Raw genomic sequence first — 18457 nt, 5'->3', positions numbered from 1 at the left:
CATCTTGCGCTGTGAAGGAGAAACATTTCAGAATCTCTCCCAAATGCTTCCGAAGTTTTCGGACAGAAGTCTCTTCCTGATACCGTGTCATCAGGATACCTTGGCTTATGTACCATTACTGCATATGATGCTCCTAAATCAGAACCAGGTAATTATTCTTTTGACCCAATATCAATACAGTGGGGAACAGAGTACGATCAGGGAATGCATTAGTCATTACAATTTGACCGGGAACAATGAATTAATATGTAATCTTTTTAATTCAAAAAAGTAAAGGCTGATAATTACAGCTTTTATATCTTATGACAAGGTATATGCGATGATAGTAAATAACAGCTTCAAACGTAACGTGCAAAAATAGAGACGATTATAACATGCACAAATTAAATATCTTCCAGAGGTCAGTTCAAGCTCAAATACAAATCCCTATTCTGGCCATCTGTTTACTTCCTATGAAAACAACATGTCACTGTGTTACTCCAATTGATTCCCATTAACCCTGCTAATCAAGGGTCCATTGAGTACAAAACTAGTTAATAAAAGTGAATCAAAACAATCAGACTTTTCGGAATGGCCACATATTACTATTATTTTGAGAAACGGTGTAGTGGGTGTAATAGAAGAATGTTTCTAGATAAGAAGTAAACAGTATATGAGTTTCAAAATATTACCTGGTAGGCTTTCTTTTCTTTAATAGATCTTCCAGACTCCTCTCATAATGCTCAGTAACAACCACCAGCCTTTCTGTACGTGAGAAAGAACAAGTCACTAAGATGTTAAACATGGTGCTGAAATTATTGCCAAGTTGCTACAAAAAAGTTGCTTTTAAATATCTACATGATGCCAAGCCCTATTAACCTCAATCTTGAAATGCTTATGCAGTAACAACAAATGAACAAAATTTAATTGTCAAAGGAAGAGTAAAGCTAGAGTTGATAATGTTCATCCTTTGTGAGTTACTAACACATTATTAAAGGCCCATCTCTATCTTGGGTTTGTACAGATTATGTTGGAATAAACATTGTTTCAGGAAATTGCAGGAACCCATGTCGCCACCTGTGAAACTGCATGGACCAGGGTTGGTCCCACTAGTGTAACAAAGTAAAGGATAACAAAGTCAGGTGTAAGTGCACACAAAAAAAGAACGATGTTGAAGAGTTCCCCCACACTCCAACCTGCTCCATCTTTCTGCCCCGCCTCTCCTGAAGGTGCAGATTCATTCAGGACTAGAGTTCCAAGTGATGTCTTGTCCAAGTGATTATTCTTCATCAGCCTAGACAGTAGGTATGGCAGGCTGCTCAAGTGGTGAAGAGAGGAGCGGGGTGTGGAGGGGGAAGTCACCATAGCCGAGAATGATCCTGCATTTACCCAATGTCATCACACAAGTGAGAATCCCTACGTGGTCAGTTTTCAGTAAAATATTAAAATGCCTACGTGGCAAAGAAGCAGAATGCAAAATGATTAGAAAGGGTTAATTAGTTAGGAACTGAGATTGGTACAGGTGGCCTGGCCTCCTGCTGGGCCATATGTTTGCGTAGTCAGCAGGTTTGCATGGTCTTAGCAATGTAGAGTCTTTGATGTGATTCAAGGACTGGTCTGAATGTCTCCATGTTTATGGCAGATCAATATAGGTAACGAGCTTAGCCAAAGTTGAAAGACATTCCAGGTTGGGAGATAAGGAACAGAAGGGACAGGGAAGAACATTCCAAGTTGGAAGGTGAGGAAGTATCCCCTTTGATGTCTAACAGCAGCATGATCAGCACATGGACGATTTATGATTGGCCGGAAATAATGTAACCTCGCATGGCAACCTGTGCCCGGCTTATGATTGGTGTTGACCCTCTTTAAGTATGTTCCAACCCTATTGATTTGTATAAAAACGTGTGGATTTCTGTATGTTTTTGTTCTTGCTCTGCCAGCATAGAGGGACTCTATCAGGAGTCCAAATCAATGCTGCAGACTAAGAACCCTGCTATTAAAGTTGTGCTGAACTTTAAAATGTATTCGACTTCAGTTATTACTGAACCAGACTGAGGGGAAAGAATCCGGATCGTCACAAGCACTTGTCAACGGAGGTCACAAGATAGTGACTAGGAGCTGGAACCTTAGCTAATTTTTCCTCTCCTAGAGACATCTAGGCCAATTCCCTACCTGCTGGCACAAACTAGGGATTGAAACTGGCATCTCTGCAGTCTGTATGACTATACTGGGTGGTGCCCTTGCCCACTGAGCTACCAGGGAAGGGTTGAGAAATGGACATTAACGAGACCCATCATAAGATGACTTCATAAGGCAGTAATGTTCATGTACAGACAGATGCTGCAGTCAATTATCTACCCCTTTACATCCCTTCCTCCTCCCAGTCACATCTTCACTTTTAAATTATATGCCATGGGCTGGAAATAAATCCATTAATAGATGCATTATGTCCTAGTGGTTTGGCACTTGCAATCATGGCATCCACTTAGTATAGTTGGCTTTTATGTCCTTGTACAATCAGAAATGTTGTCTTGTTCAATTAATGCTTACCACATGCCTAATAAATTTACAAGAGGCATTTGTTCATTGCATTAAATTCTAACCAATTTTTAACAGTACATTACAGGCAACAGCAATATACAGGACTCAACATCCTCCAGGCTCTCTCTTTTAAATGCACTTAGAATCATAGAATCTTACAGCACAGAAACAGGCCATTCAGCCCATTGTGCCTGTGTTGGCTGTTCGAAAGAGCTATCTAATTAGTCCCACTTCCCTACTCTTTCCCCATAGCCCTGCAAATTGTTCCTTTTCAAGTATAATTCCAATTCCCTTTCGAAAGTTACTACTGAATCTGCTTTCTACCACTCTTTCAGGCAGTGCATTCCAGATCATAACAACTCGCTGTGTAAAAAAATGTATCCTCATCTCCCCCCTGGTTCTTTTGCCAATTATCTTAAATCTGTTTCCTCTGGTTACTGACCCACCTATCACTGGAAACAGTTTCTCCTTATTTATTCTATCAAAACCCCTCACAATTTTGAATACCTCTATTAGGTCTCCCTTAACCTTCTCTGCTCTAAGGAGAACAATCCCAGATTCTCCAGTCTCTCAACATAACTGAAGTCCCTCAACCCTGTTATCATTCTGGTAAATCTTCTCTGCACTCTCTCCTTTGACATCCTTCCTAAAGTGTGGTGCCCAGAATTGGACACAATGCTCTAACTGAGGCCTAACCAGTAATTTATAAAGGTTTAGCATAACTTCCTAGCTTTTGTACTCTATGCCTCCACTTATTAATCATACATACATATATATCTTAGAAAATGCTTTCCCATTGCGTTTTCTATCACCTACTGGATTATCAGAATGCTTTTACAGTAGTTTAAGGCTTCAAATGGAATGAAATCTCTAGAATTTCACTGTTAACATAACCATCTTTGTCCCTCCAAAATACTACAGTTTCGAGATAGCACAGTAACAGTAAGACTGAATGACACTGAACTTAATTGATTAACCTAATTTGCTTTCTTTTGGTTGTAATAGGATCATATACTTTGAACATAATGCTTTCTTATTCAATCACCTATGATTTACATTAACATCCATATCACTCTAGGTTTGGCAAGCAATAAACTATGCAGCCAACAACTGTCACTCTCCGATGGGTGCACCACCTCATCCAAGACCCACCCAAGGTGGTGGCCTGGCAGTGGAACAATGTTGTTTTGGCTCCACCCCAACACTGGGAGCTGACAGAATACTCATAATGCAATGCACAGCATGACACCATAACATGCACTGGGTGCACCTTACATCGAGCTACTGACAAGTCTGATTCCTCGGGTCTGCAGGTATATACAAAACGTAGAGTGATTGGGCATTCAAGTTTTTTCTGAAACTCAAAGCACCACCAAGCATTCAAAGGCACAGCTGAGACATATGTATCAACATTTATATGTCTATTCATGTACATCTTTAAAAAGCTTACTTACTATACAAGGACATTTTTAAATAGGCAGCAGAAAAATATTACATTGTGTAGACACCAAGTATTAACCTCAAACATCCCAAGAACTAACAGTAAGCAACCATGCAAAAAATTATTAAAAAGCCCTCTCCTGTAGAGTTAGAGACTATGTATCAAAACTGTCAGAGAAATCGTTATTTCACATGTTGTCTCTTTTTGTTTCATCTGCCTCCAATCTGCACTCCAACAATTGTCTTAAGGAGACCAGCTGGCCAATATTGTTACTCCATGATCGAAAGATTAGGGAGATCTACATGAATGCACTGTACAAGAAAGAACCTACCATGCTTGCCACGTGATATATCCACATACTGGCAGAGCCTGGGATGTGAGATGGCCTTGAGGATTTGGAATCGTCCAAGAATCCTGATGGAGTTTGGGGTGAGTGGAAGTCCATTACTGCCGCATACATCATGTGGAAGTGCTGAAGCAAAAAAAGTGAAGGCTCCAAGCTGGGCATCTTTTAGGGGAAACATTTTACTCTGAATTCCGTGTCATTGCAAATCTGAGGAGAAAAAAGGAATAAACAATACATTCAGTGTGGAATGAAAGCTGTCATTTTAAGTTACTCAAGTAGTAAAGACCCCAAAAACACTACAGTAAGGCAAACTTCTTGAGGGAAACGAATAGATTAAAGTGATGGTTCTTTCATACAGTAGAAAGGTAATCAACGTATTGCCAGGACATAACTACTACAAATTGAAATGACAGTTTTTAAGCCCTATCTAATGATAATCTTGATTCAAAACAAGAACACACAAAGAGTAGTGGTAATCTGGAACTCTCTCTCCCCTCTCCTCTCTCCTCTCTCCTCTCTCCTCTCTCCTCTCTCCTCTCTCCTCTCTCCTCTCTCCTCTCTCCTCTCTCCCCCCCCCCCCCAAGGGCTGTGGATGCTAGGACAATTAGAGCTTGCAAGACTGCGATCAATAGATTTTTGTTAGATAAGGTTATCAAGGGATATGGAGCGAAAGCGGTTAATTGGAGTTGAGATACAGATCAGCCATGATCTAATTGAATGACGGAGCAGCCTCAAGGGGCTCAATGGCCTACTCTTGTTCCAAGTTCCTAACTGCAGTACCAACAAATCTGTTATCGACATTTGGAAGAACTCTTGAATCATTTAATAAATATGGCCTAAAGTTATTTTTAACAATAGAAGGAATCACTAAATTACTTAGTTATAGCATTTTCAAGCACCAACATCTATTTATCAGTAACTTCACAAATCTTCATTTAAAAAATGTTGTACAAACAGAATTCTGACTGAGATGAGATCTATTGGTTTTTTTTGTGAAATAATTATTTAAAGGGGGACACACACATTAACATTTTGTAATTTTAATTATGGCATACAGTACCTTCCCTTTAACATGAATGTCACTTGACTAGAAACTTCGTTTCATTTTTAAACATTTTTTCCTTAACGTCTTAATTTTAGCGATACTATTATCCAGTATTTTGAAAGCATTTTTGCCACCATTAGAATTTTGACAAACACACAGAGAACTGACTCTGTGCCCTGATTCCACGTAAGTGGATCTTCTAAGAGCTAGTTATATTGACCACTGGTATCAATGTCATGAGCTGCCAAGAGCTCCACCATGCTTACTACCGTTTCAGAAACTCTCATGCATTTCCACTTCAGCTTGGTCCTACGGTAGCACTCTCACCTCTGAGTCAGAAGGTCATGGATCAAATCCCACTCCAGGTAGATGCAAAAGATCTTGTGGTACTATTCGAGGAAGAGCAGGGGAGTTCTCCCTAACTTTCATCCCTCAATCAACACCTCCAAAAACAGATTATCTGGTCGTTGATGTTTGTGGAAATCTTGCTGCACACAAATTGGCTGCCACATTTGCCTATATAGCAAGTGACTACACTTGAATTCATTAGCTGTAAAGCACTTTGGGACATCCTTAGGATGTGAAAGGCACGATATAAATGCAAGTTTTTTCTTTATAGCTGTTGGTTGGTTATTCCAGTATTGTCCAATAGAAATCATTGACAACAACAACTTGCATTTATATAGCACCTCTAACATCATAAAACATCCCAGGCACTTCACTGTAGCGTTATCAAACAAAATTTGACACCGAACAACAAGGAGATATTAGGACAGGTTGGTCACAGAGGTAGTTTTTAAAAAGGAGTGTCTCAAAGGAGGAAAGAGAGGTAGACAGGCAGAGAGGTTCAGGTAGGGAATTCCAGAGCTTAGGGCCTAGGCAGCTGATAGCACGGCTGCCAATGGTGGAGTGATTGAAATCGGGGATGTGCAAGAGGCCAGAATTGGAGGAGTTCAGAGACCTCGGTGGGCTGTCGGGCTGGAGAAGGTTACAGAGATAGGGAGGGGCGCAAGGATGAGAATTTTAAAAATCGAGGGGTTGCCGGACCAGGAGCCAATTAAGTCAGCGAGCACAGTGGTGATGGGTGAACGGGTCTTGGGATACAGATAGCAGAGTTTTGGATGAGCTCAAGTTTACGGATAGCACAAGATGGGAGGTTGGCCAGTCGAACATTGGAATATTCAAGTCTGGAGGTATCAAAGGCACGGATGAGGGTTTCAGCAGCAGATGAGCTGAGGTAGGGGAGGAGGTGGATGATGTTACTGGGGTGGAAGTAGGCGGTCTTGGTGATGGAGAGGATATGGGGTCAGAAGTTCAGTTCAGGGTCAAATAGGATGCCAAGGTTCTATGAAGTACTTTTGAAATGTAGTCACTATTGTAGTGTAGGAAACACGGCAGCCAATTTGCACACAGCAAGTTCCCACAAATAGCAATGTGATAATGACCAGATAATCTGTTTATAGTGATGTTGGTTGAGAGATAAATATTGGCCAGGACACCAGGGCGAACTCCCCTGCTCTTCTTCAAATAGTGCCATGGAATCTAAATTCACTCCAAATGTTTTGAAGCTCCTTATATTTGAAGTGCAATGCTACAAAGCACATTGTCCATAGTTAACAAGTCAACTGGATTGGCTCCTTTAAAGGAGTTGGCATAAGCTAATTAGCAAGCTTGTCTTTCCGTGCCAGTGGCATGACCAAGTGACAGCATGAGACAAAGGAAGGATATGGAATTCAAGGAATGTACTCACCATCTGCTGTTCTCAAGCACACAGACAGGCAGAGGTTAGTGAAGGATATTCAAACCCTGCTTCATACTCAAGTTACGTGATATAAAGCCCAGCTGATCTACTAACATGGTACCAGTTCCAATTTGGAGTGCACGACAGAATTAGAATCCTGAATGGCTTCTGGATATAAATATCTGAAATTAGATCCCATATGTCCTGCCACTAAAATAATTTTGTACAGTTAGTTGATGGAGTAAAGTAATTGTGTGCCTTTATCCCTCTTCCTTTCAGTTTCTCTGCTTGTTTCCCACTATCTAATCTTTGTCTCCCTCTGTTCTTCTCCACATATCCATAACACGTTCTCTTATTTTCCTCTCTAGAATGCTATGTTTGTGTTTCCCTTTCTCATTCCTAACATCAGGATTTATAAGATGCTTACATTGGCCTAAAATCTTCACTTTTTCCTTTAAGCCAATGCAATTTAGCTAAAATGTTACATGCTGTCAAATCTCGCTGATTTGCAGCAAGACTCACTTATTTTGTTTTAACCTATTTGGATGCATTTAACTTTGAAAGTCAACACAGCTCCGTGGGTTTAAATGGGTTTAAAAATCAGTTTCACTTTCTCTGATTGGATAAATTTCACTCAATGCCGAGAGCCCTATTCACAAACATTTCAAAAATAGAAGTTGTAAAGTGATCATTTAACGTGCAACACAAGACCCACAGACCGAGTCCGGCCTCCAAACTCCTTCAACCCTGCCCGCGGTTACCTGGTTTCCTTGTGTGTTTGGTATTGAAATCAGGAGCTTATGGCTGAGCAGTTCAAGCTTCCTGGGTTTGGAGGATAAAAGGCTGCATCCTGATTGGTCCATTTGGACTAATAATAAACCACTATTTTTAATAGGAGATTTGAGCCACAGTATACTTCACACCCTTCAAAAAACACTGAAAATGTTCCCAACCCTCTCAAATATTGTCCCACATTTATACATATTTGATTGGCATTAGACCTTTAAATAGAGCTAACATGGGAAAGAAGCAAACTTAATCCTTAGTGATTCTGATTAAGTAGGGTTTGATTTTACTTTTAAAAATGCACAAATCAAATGAATTCATAATAAGTAATGATTTTATCCAGTACCCTGTTTTATTTGGAACTTCTATATTTTCATTCTGACAAATGAATCAGGCCTAGTCTATGAAAAGTAGTTCTGATAAAAGGATTCGATTGAGTAGAAGCTATTTCCTCTGTTGGGGGAATCCAGAACAAGGGATCGCAATGTTAAAATTAGAGCCAGGCCATTTAGAAGTGAAATCAGGAAGCACTTTTTCACACAAAGGGTAGTGGAAATCTCTTCCCCCAAAAAGCTGTGGAGGTTGGGTCAATTGACATTTTTAAGACTGAGATTGATAGATTTTTGTTGGGTAAGGGTATCAAGGGACATGGAGCAAAGGCAGGTAAATGGAGTTGAGGTACATATCAGCCATGATCTAATTGAATGGCAGTACAGGCTTGAGAGGCTGAATGGCTTACTCCTGTTCCTATGGGTCTAAACCTGAAACATTAACTCCTCTGTTTTCTCCACATATGCTGACTGACCTGCTGGGTGTAGCCAGCATTTTCTATCATTGTTTCAGATTTCCAGCAGACGATAGAAAGTAGTTAACATCTGAAGTGCAGCAGCCTATTGCAGACCTTTGATTTCTATCCCATAGGAGATAACTGAAATCAAGTACGACTTGATTCTTTGGACCATGGGATGTGTGAACTGCGTAATATCCCATAATGGGTAATCCCCGAATCACAATCTTGAGGAAACGCAGTAATGAAGAGAAGACAAGCAGGCACATATGGCTGGGGAGAGCAAAACAAGTAAAGATTCTTATTCTCCTTTCCTCACAACTCCAATACGTGCAGGTGCTGAACACACGGAACTCAACGAGCCTTTCTCATTTGGTCTCCTTCTATCTTGTTCAATTTCCCAACAGGTGCTAACCTGTCATTTTCAAGATTTAATAAAACTATAATCACATTATCAAGTTGACAGGACATTAGTTTTATAATGAACCATAATATATTACAGCCAGGTGTTTAATATAAAAGGTATTTTATTTTTAATTACAAATTCACTTTCCGAAAGCCTTTGCAATCTGTTGTCTGTGAGCTTTTGAGTCACTGTTAGAATTAATGTTCTAACATTCATTCTATCACCAATGAATGTGCTGCATGTCACTGGCTCCATTCTTAGCAAAGTATGCACTGCACAGAAGATTGTTTCTTTGACTTCCCAAGTTCTTTTCCTGACGATCCAACATACAATGGAGTGCCACAGTATTAAAATGATTGTACAGACAGATAACTGCTAATATGGTTTGCACCATCCGCTAGACACGTCTAAGTCTTAATATGGAATGCTCCTTGATTTAGGCTACAAATATTGAAAGCGGGACCAAAATAGTTAGTTACATGCCCTTTGGCAAAGATGATCCAAAGCTGGAGTTATATTACAGCCATTGTGAGATGGCTTCTTGGAGGGGACCTCACAACACTGGCCTTTAGTTGCAAATGTAGCGCCAAAGCACACCCCAAATCACTTCACAATGACGGGAAGGTGGCAGTATAACTGCAGCAAAAGGGTTCCAAGATTCTTCTGCAAAACAAATTACATGACCACTGTTATTTTTCTTAAAGGGAAACTCATTTGTCTCCCTTCTATCAGCAGAGATGGTGTATCCTAAAACATTAATGTTCTTTGTGCTTTCCTTTTCCATCAAAATGGCTAATTTCCTATTGTGTTTTGTTGCACAAGAATGCTTTTCTACAGAGCAGGTATTATTCTCTCTGTGGCATCCTTCCAATGCTTTTGGCACGCACAGGTAGGAAGATTAGGCTTCTGTGAAACAGGATTTAAAAAGTCTGACAATTACTATTATAAAGTAACATTGGTAGTGTACAAGGAAAAAAAGAACAGACATTCTGCCTATAGGGGAAAAAAAGAAAATTAACCATATTTGTATTTAATTTGGATATAAACAACATAACATACCTTAATGTCAATAGTCCCAAAGCTACACTCTTTGGCTCCCACCATGATCTGCGTTCTACCACTTGGGACTCGAGCAACCTCTCTGGTTTCCATTTCAAGCTTAGCCCAGAGGTGTAAAGCCTTAGCCTAACCCCAAGCTGACCTTCCTTCCACACATCTGACCTGTCACCAAGACTGCCTTCTTTCAGCTCAAAAATAGTGCCAGTCTCTGCCCTTCCTTCTCCCCCTCCTCCTTTACGCTGAGAACCTACTCCATTACTTCATCATTTCCAGACCTGAGTGCTCTTCTTGCTGGCCTCCTCGTTCTCACAAAACACTGAGGTCCACATCTTTTCCTGCGCAAAAACCCGCAACCCCATTCTTGTCCTCGCTAAGCTTCACTGGTTTCCTGTAGCCCAAAGGATTGATTATAAGATCACCATTTTTGTCCTCAATTCTTTCCCTAGCCTTATCCCATCCTTCCTGTGTGACCTCCTTCAATTATAGGTCCCTCCATTTACTCTCTATTCCTCTGATACTGAACTATTTCTCATTCCCTGCTCCCCCCATTTCATCATTGGCAGCTGACATCTGTTCCTTCAGCCACTACATCCCCATCATCTGGAATTCCTTTCCAAAATCCCTCCACCTCACAAACTCGCTTCCCAAGGAGTCTCCCTAAAATCCTTTTTTTGTAAACCAAGCTTTTGCCCTAGCCAACCCACTCCCCTATTCCTCTCCTGCCCATTGTTCAGTTCTCAGTAAAGCACTCTTAATATTTTCTACATGAGGAGCACGATATAAATGTAAGCTGTTATCACTAACACTTTCAGGTCCAATACATAAAATGTTCATCTGCTATCCAAGCAACAAGATTTCCAGATTACTGCTGAATACTAAGTAACTTTTTGGATCGTTTAGCTTTTCAATGCAATTGTATTGTCTGCAAATATGGATGTCCTGCTCAATAGATCCTTCTCAACGTCATTGATGTAGATGAGAAACAGCATTCTGCCCACGACTAATCACTGCGGCACTTCCCACTAATCACTTGATTCCACTGAGAAAATATTCTTCCAATAGCCAACCTGTACTTTCAACCCGCGACCTCTACCACCAAGGACAAGAGCAGCAGGCACATCGGAACAACACCACCTGCACGTTCCCCTCCAAGTCACACACCATCCTGACTTGGAAATATATCACCGTTCCTTCCTCGTCGCTGGGTCAAAATCCTGGAACTCCCTTCCTAACAGCACTGTGGGAGAACCATCACCACACGGACTGCAGCGGTTCAAGGCGGCGGCTCACCACCACCTTCTCAAGGGCAATTAGGGATGGGCAATAAATGCCGGCCTCGCCAGCGATGCCCACATCCCATGAACGAATAAATTTTTTAAAAGTCACTTCTCCACCTAATTTGGCATATCTCCCCTAATGTCAGATGCCCTTATCTCAATTAATCTCTTTGGCATCACTTAGTGAAAGATACCACAAGAAACCCAACAGATTCACGTCTAAATGCAGAATGTCAAACAGAAGGCTTGTACAATTGAACACTGGTCCCATGCTACTGCCACTCACTCAAGCTGCTGTCACTGACATCAATGGAACAGGTGCAAACTCAGTGTGGAGCCCCAAAACAGGTCCTCTCAGGCAAGACAAAGCAGAGCAAATATAGGTATCTCTCCCAGCAATTGTGCATTTTTTTTAAATCAGAAGAGGTACTTTAAGTAAATAAAGAACATGCATTTATTTTGCTTCTTTCACATCCTCAGGATGTCCCAAAGCACTTCACAGCCAATGAAGTACTTGTGTAGTGTAATCACTGTTGTTTTGTAGGCAAACACAGCAGCTAATTTGCACACAACAAGCTCCCACGAACAGCAATTAAATAAATGACCAGTTAATCTATTTTAGTGATGTTGGTTAAGGGATAAACAGGGAGAGCTCCCCTGCTATTCTTCAAACAGTGCTATGGGATCTTTTACGTCCACCTGAACAGGCACACGGGGCCTCAGTTTAACATCTGATAAGACGGCACCTTCAACAATGCAGCACTCCCTCAGTACTGCACTGGTGTCAGCCAGATTATGGGCTTCTATCCTGGAGTGGGGCTTGAACCCACAACCTTCTGACTTGATGGCAAGACTGCTAACCACGGAACCAACCTGACACAGGTAGGCAAGTATTGTCCTTATAAATATATTGCTCTTTAACTGAAAAAAAACCACACCAATCATGGTAAACATACTCACAATCACAAACTTTATCATCATCAGGTATGTGTGATTTACAACCACTACTATTTAAGGAAACAATTCACAAGCAAGTGGGGCAAACCACAATCAATACAGCACAACAAATACTCAGATAGCTGTCATGCTACATTATGAAGAATGAAGATTATCAGCAGAACTTAAGATAGAAGGCAAGAAAACTGGGCGTGTTCCGAAGGTTGATACCTATTTACAATTGCAGAACTACGTCCAATAAAAGTAGTTCCATGTGATGTCCTGGTTCCCTTGGGAACTGTCGGCTGGATTCCACAATACAAAACTGCACATGGATGCCATTCATACACAACTTTGTCATCTAAGAGTCCAGCCTGTCCGTAGCCAGAATAAAAACTTACTTTGGCCACCAATGGCACTTTGCTTTCAGAGGGGCTGAGCTGGGAATCAGTGACTGATACTCTCTCCAACAATACATTTGCCATCAGGGACAACCCAGGAAGTTAAACGGGACACAATGTCCTATATTGAAACAGTTTCAGTGCCCCGACACATTTGCACACAGAATGGTAAAACACAGATTAACACCAGCCAAAAAAAAAAGCACTTTCCCCACAGATAGAGGAAAAGATACGAGAAGGAAAATTTCTTTGGACTGTTAATGGCCAAACAGCACTGACAAAGGTCAACTCGAGTGGTGAGGGAGAAGAATGAATAGAAAAGAAAAAAAATGGCTGAAATTGGAGGAAAGTCTCATTTCAAAAAGGGCTGATACACACAAATGTTTGGTGTTGCATTTAATGTCACTGGGTACAACTGGCAAAGAAAAATAGCTATAACACCTGAGAAACCATAAGTAATTTTATCATAATTTGGGCAACCAGTGCTATCCTAAAGTTGAAGTTAAGAGTCATAACAGGCTGGAGGGTGAGGACACCTCTGACAGTGCAGTACTTCCTTTGTACTGCACTAAAGTGTCAGCCTAGATTATGTGCTCAACACTCTGGAATGGGGCTTGAATCCACAACCTTCTGACTCAGGCAAGTGCTACCACAGCCAAGTCTTTAGGAATATAAAGATAGTACAGGAAGTCTAGTTTTAGGTCAATGCAGAGGGAGTGACCAAGGAAGGCAAGAGAAAAACAGGGCAAGAATAGCATCAGAAAAAGTTGAAGGCAGGAAGAAAACTAAAAAAGGGAGCAGCAACAACAGAGCCACTGAGAAGATAGGAGAGTACTAGGGAAAGCAAGAAGAAAATGTAGGGAACAAAGTTGAGGACAGAAGAGTGAGAACCACAGAGAGACAAGGATAGTGAGGCACAAGCTTATGTGAAACCAGTTTAGAGTCACACTGAGGGCTCAAGGATTCAAGAGAGGAAGGGTGAATGAGTGGCAGAGGGAGAGGTCAAATCAGAATGGGACACAACTGGGATGTGCATGGCAGGAAAGTGTATCCGTGAGGGATGGTGGGCCTCAGCTAGGGAGCAGAAAAAAAAATCCAGTGTTTCAAAGCAGCCGAAAAGAGAAAGAAAGCTGAGTTGCCAGACAAGGTAAAACTGCCAAGAGTCCTGACACCAGCTAAGCAGAGTGAGACTCAGATATACAATGAGATCAAGTAAACCAGTCTGGAAAGCCCCACCATATTCATTCACATTAAAGGAAGACTCAGCCAACTGAGACAGTTGTTAATCAATATAGACACTTAATGTACTCAATTCCTTCAGTAAAAACTGGGTTCACTCTGGCCTGAAACTAAGGCAGTGGAGGGCACCGAGCAGTGTTAACTTGTAAAGTATAAGAACTGATCCCTAGTGTTAGAGGTCTAATTTATGAGGAAAGATTGGCAAGATTTGGGGTTTTCCACTTGCAAAAGTATCTTGGAGATGATCTTAGAGGTAAACAAGAATATAAATCATAGAATCATACAGCACAGAAGAAGGCGGCCATTCAGAAAGAGCTATCCAATTAGTCCCACTCCCCTGCTCTTTCCCCATAGCCCTGCACATTTGGAAAAGGTAAATCCAGAAAATAACTTTAAATTAAAAAGCAAAGATTAGGAAGGGCCATAGGTTCGAACTATTAAAAAGACAAATTTAGAACAGATATCACGAAATTCTTCTTCGTATAGTGACCAACTCCCGGATAGATTAGTGAAAGTAAAAACTCAGGAAACATTTCAGAACCAGCTGGATGCTATGATGGAAAACTGTCGAGTGTTGCTGCATATAGGAACGGAGATGGGCGGAACGGCCTGCCTCATCCGTAACTATCTTCTGAGGTGCAAGGATTGCAATGTTATTGTAAGGAATTAAATTATCCTGCAGGAGGCGGATGCAAGAGAATCCAGACACCGCCTGTTCATAAAGCAGATGCTCTTTAACGTTACCACAGTGTCGTTCTCGACCAGTAAGTATTTAAAAATATTAACCGAAGTCGGTGCATCGCCAACAACCCATCCCACAGGTTACAACACCCCAATCTCATTTCTAATCACAGTTCCTTACCGCTTGCTTCTCCTCAGCAACCAGCGCGTCGCAGCGCACCTGTGCACACTGGGACCTGTAGTCCAGCCCTGCTTTCACACCAATGGGCGTTAAGCGGCTGGTAAACTACACTTCCCACAATGCTATTTCGCGCCGACGGGGGAAGTCAAGCCCCCGCCCCGGTCCTTTGGTGGCTGTGCCGTTTTGCTATAACTATACCGAGCAACGTCCGTTTTATTTTCAGACCGACGCATAACGGGTTTTGTGGGGGTTTTTTTTTTTCCATTTCTGGTGAAATGAGGCGTTACGTTGTGGAATTTTGCTTTGGTGGGGCGATGGGAAAGAGTAAATGCACATTGCAGACAGGCGGGTGTAAGGCGGCTGCGCTGAGGCCACTAAGCCCCCCGGGAGCGGACGGTTGGCCGAGTTGATGTGAGTAAAAAAAAAATTCACCGGCGAGTCGGTCACTGTGGCTCCGCGGCTCTGTCATAACTTGCGGCGGCCTCACGGTTTTCCCCTGACACCTCGGTAACCGCCGGTTTGATTGGCAAGTGGCTGCCTTTTATTTATTAATTAATTATTATTTATTTATTATTTATTTATTTAAAGATCCCTGGGGGCGGGTAGCTGAGGTGAGTCTGTGGTCAACAAATACTAGGGGTCGGGGTCGGGGTCGGGGTGACTGATACCTTTAGCCAGTGTCCGGCTTTAATAAGTCTGTGGCTGTTCACCCCCCCACGTTGTGGTCGGTGTCCCACCCGGGCCTGCTGTCCCTCATGACGTCATCACTATTTAAACAAAAATACTCTTTTTTTTTCCCCCCAATTAACCACAACCTGCATTTATATATGATGTGGAGATGCCGGTGATGGACTGGGGTTGACAAATGTAAAGAATCTTACAACACCAGGTTATAGTCCAACTGTTGGACTATAACCTGGTGTTGTAAGATTCCTTGCATTTATATAGCGCCTTTAACCTAAAGAAACGAGCCACAGAGCGGGTAAGGGCACCGAGCCAAAGACAGAGGGATTAGGAGAGGGTGATTAACAAGCGTGGTCAAAGAGGTCAGTTTTAAGGAGGACAGGGAGGGAATTCAAGAGCATGGAACCGTGGCAGCTGAAGGCCACCAATTGTAGGGCGGGGGTGGAGGGAGATGCCCAGGTGGCCAGAGACAGGAATGCAAAGTTGGGAGTGGTGACGGGGGTTGTAGCGCTGGAGGAGGTTACAGAGATTTCAAGGCAATTTGTCATAGTAAGTTTTTTTTTGCAGGTAGAACACTAGTAGAAATCTCTTTTTTTTTTGTTTGTTTTTTTTGGTGATTTGTATATTCTGAGAACTTGCAGGTAACACCTGTCTGTCTGCACACTGATTGCCTTGGCAACGGGCAGTTGAAAAAACTGTCTGTAATCACCAAGCATTGTTCTGTGAATTATAAATGCGATTTCATTTCGAGGATTTCATTTCCACATCGTTCACCTGAGGAAGGAGGTAGCCTCCGAAAGCTTGTGAATTTAAAATAAAATTGCTGGACTATAACTTGGTGTTGTAAAATTGTTTACACTAGTAGAAAAGAGTGAGTTTGCTTCGAAGAATTGTGCAGCCTGATCGTTTAACATTTTATACACAGAAAGAACTTGCATTTATATAGCACCTTTCATGTCCTCAGACGTCCTAAGCAGCTTACAGCTGATGAATCACTTTTGAATGGTAATTGCTGCTGTTTTGTATGCAGATGTGATAGCTGCAGCGAGGTCCCACAATGAACAATGGGAAAAGTGAGCAGATAATCTGTTTTAGTATTGTTGGTTGAGAGATCGATGTTGTTTATGACACTGCGTGAACTCTCTGCTTTTCATGAAATGCTGCCACGGGATCTTTTACATCTACCTGAGTAGGCAGATGGCCTTGGTTTGATGTCTTAACTGGAAGTGTCAGCCAAAATTAAAAGCAAAATACTGCGGATGCTGGAAATCTGAAATAAAAACAGAAAATACTGGAAACATTCAGCAAGTCGGGCAGCATCTGTGAAGAAAGAAACAGAGTTAACATTTCAGGTTCAGATATTCTGGCTAAGAGTCATCGACCTGAACGTTAACTCTGTTTCTTTCTCCACAGATGCCGCCTGAATCGCTGAGTATTTCCAGCATTTTCTGTTTTTATGACAGTCTATATATTGTGTGTTCAGGAGACGTTAACCCACCATGCTTCCATGATGGGTGTCATAGCAACTGCCGTTTGCCCCATTCATCTTGCGGAACCAGTTCCAGTGGAACAGTTCTGTGTTACGGTCAGACCGCTGATGTTCTGAGTTTGCTGCAGAGTACTGGTGGCAACATTGGGGCATCTGCAAATGTAAGATTTTCACTTGCAGTTATTCAAAAGTCTGAAACATGATTATAAAGTAACTTATCTGTGTGACATTACTCTAAAGTTGAGTTTGTGACTTTACACTTCTGGCTGCAAACCTTCCCAAATGTTGGTGGAAGGTCTGCAGAGGCCAAGGATGTGAAAATCACATTGCCGGTCTACACGGATGGTTTGAGAGCTTGGCCTGCCAGCCGTCAGAATAAAATGACTAGAGTGGCAGCCAAAGGTTGAGGTTAGAGACGATGAACAAAACCACCTTGTGGGGTATATCTCGGGCGACATGTATGCCACCTCACTTATTTCACAGCAGGAGGCAGCAGTGTTGTGCACATTTTGTATTAATTCAGTTCCATTATGTTGTTGAGCTTATTAACTTCTTGTCATTTCCCTAATGTCATCAATGTTCAAAAGCATGTATATAATTTTTCAACTTTTTTTTAAGTAGTACTAATGGTGATCTTTAGACTTCAGATCTTTACGTGTTTATTGTAATGTACTAGTTTGGAAAAATGGCCTTTAGAATACACCATGTAAGCCTGTAATTAGTTAAAATTTACCAGGTTGTTCCACTGTTTTGGCGGCTCACCCATAATCTGACAATTGGTAATTATGGATAGTAACTGGTGTTATTACTAGTTAAATCCGAATGTTATGTGAAAAGGCTGATTCTTCATAGTGATTCTGATGGATAGGCAAATTAGATAAATTCACTTAACCTTCCGGACTCAACATTGATTTCAATAACTTCAGATCATAACCACTGCTCCCATTTTTTCAGTCAGCTAGTGCTGGTAATGGTTCTGCTGCTGCCATTTACAGCTACTTCTGATCAATCTCTTTTGTTTTTTAACCTGTCCCATTACCACCTCCTTGCCTTGCACCATCATCCCTTTTGTCATTTAATCACTTGTGCCCTCTACCCTATCACAGACCTTCCCTTTTGTTCCCCCCCCCCTCCCTGACTCTGTACTTGCTTAAAAACTTTAACTCTTTTAACATCTTCCAGCTCTAACGAAAGGTCTTCGACCTGAAACGTTAACTTTGTTTCTTTCTCCACAGTTGCTGCCTGACTTGCTGAGCTCCAGCGTTTTCTGTTTTTATTTCAGATTTCCAGAATCCGCAGTATTTTGCTTTTGATTTAGAATTTACCAATGTCATTTGGGTATGCATGCTGTGATTTATGGCGATTCAACTTGTTAAATACATTATTTTATGGTTGAAATTGCCTTAGTAAATATGCACCAACTTCATTATTTTAGTTT

The 18457-nt window shown here is 41.5% G+C and overlaps 2 protein-coding genes across 3 annotated transcripts in view; one reads left to right on the top strand and one right to left on the bottom strand.

Moving 5' to 3' along the window:
- The window catches only part of tbck (TBC1 domain containing kinase), a 163749-nt gene extending 148817 nt beyond the window's left edge, over positions 1–14932 (bottom strand). Inside the window, exons 1-3 of the mRNA XM_067994439.1 lie at positions 14847–14932; positions 4293–4514; positions 672–744 (exon numbers count right to left, since the gene is read on the bottom strand). Coding sequence (XP_067850540.1) covers positions 672–744; positions 4293–4485 — 266 coding nt within the window. The 5' untranslated portion in view covers positions 4486–4514; positions 14847–14932. The remainder of the gene's footprint in view (positions 1–671; positions 745–4292; positions 4515–14846) is intronic.
- A 246-nt stretch (positions 14933–15178) lies between these two features.
- Positions 15179–18457, top strand: part of aimp1a (aminoacyl tRNA synthetase complex interacting multifunctional protein 1a) — a 51868-nt gene continuing 48589 nt past the window's right edge. The window contains exon 1 of one of the 2 annotated variants that reach the window (XM_067994437.1): positions 15179–15257. In XM_067994437.1, the coding sequence (XP_067850538.1) occupies positions 15256–15257 (2 nt within the window). In that variant the 5' untranslated portion in view covers positions 15179–15255. The other variant, XM_067994438.1, reaches the window with a different exon arrangement.

Source organism: Heptranchias perlo, chromosome 1, assembly GCF_035084215.1.
Source record: "Heptranchias perlo isolate sHepPer1 chromosome 1, sHepPer1.hap1, whole genome shotgun sequence".
NCBI lineage: Eukaryota > Metazoa > Chordata > Chondrichthyes > Hexanchiformes > Hexanchidae > Heptranchias > Heptranchias perlo.
Note: the sequence above shows the minus strand (reverse complement) of the source record. Positions and strands in the feature narration are given on the sequence as shown.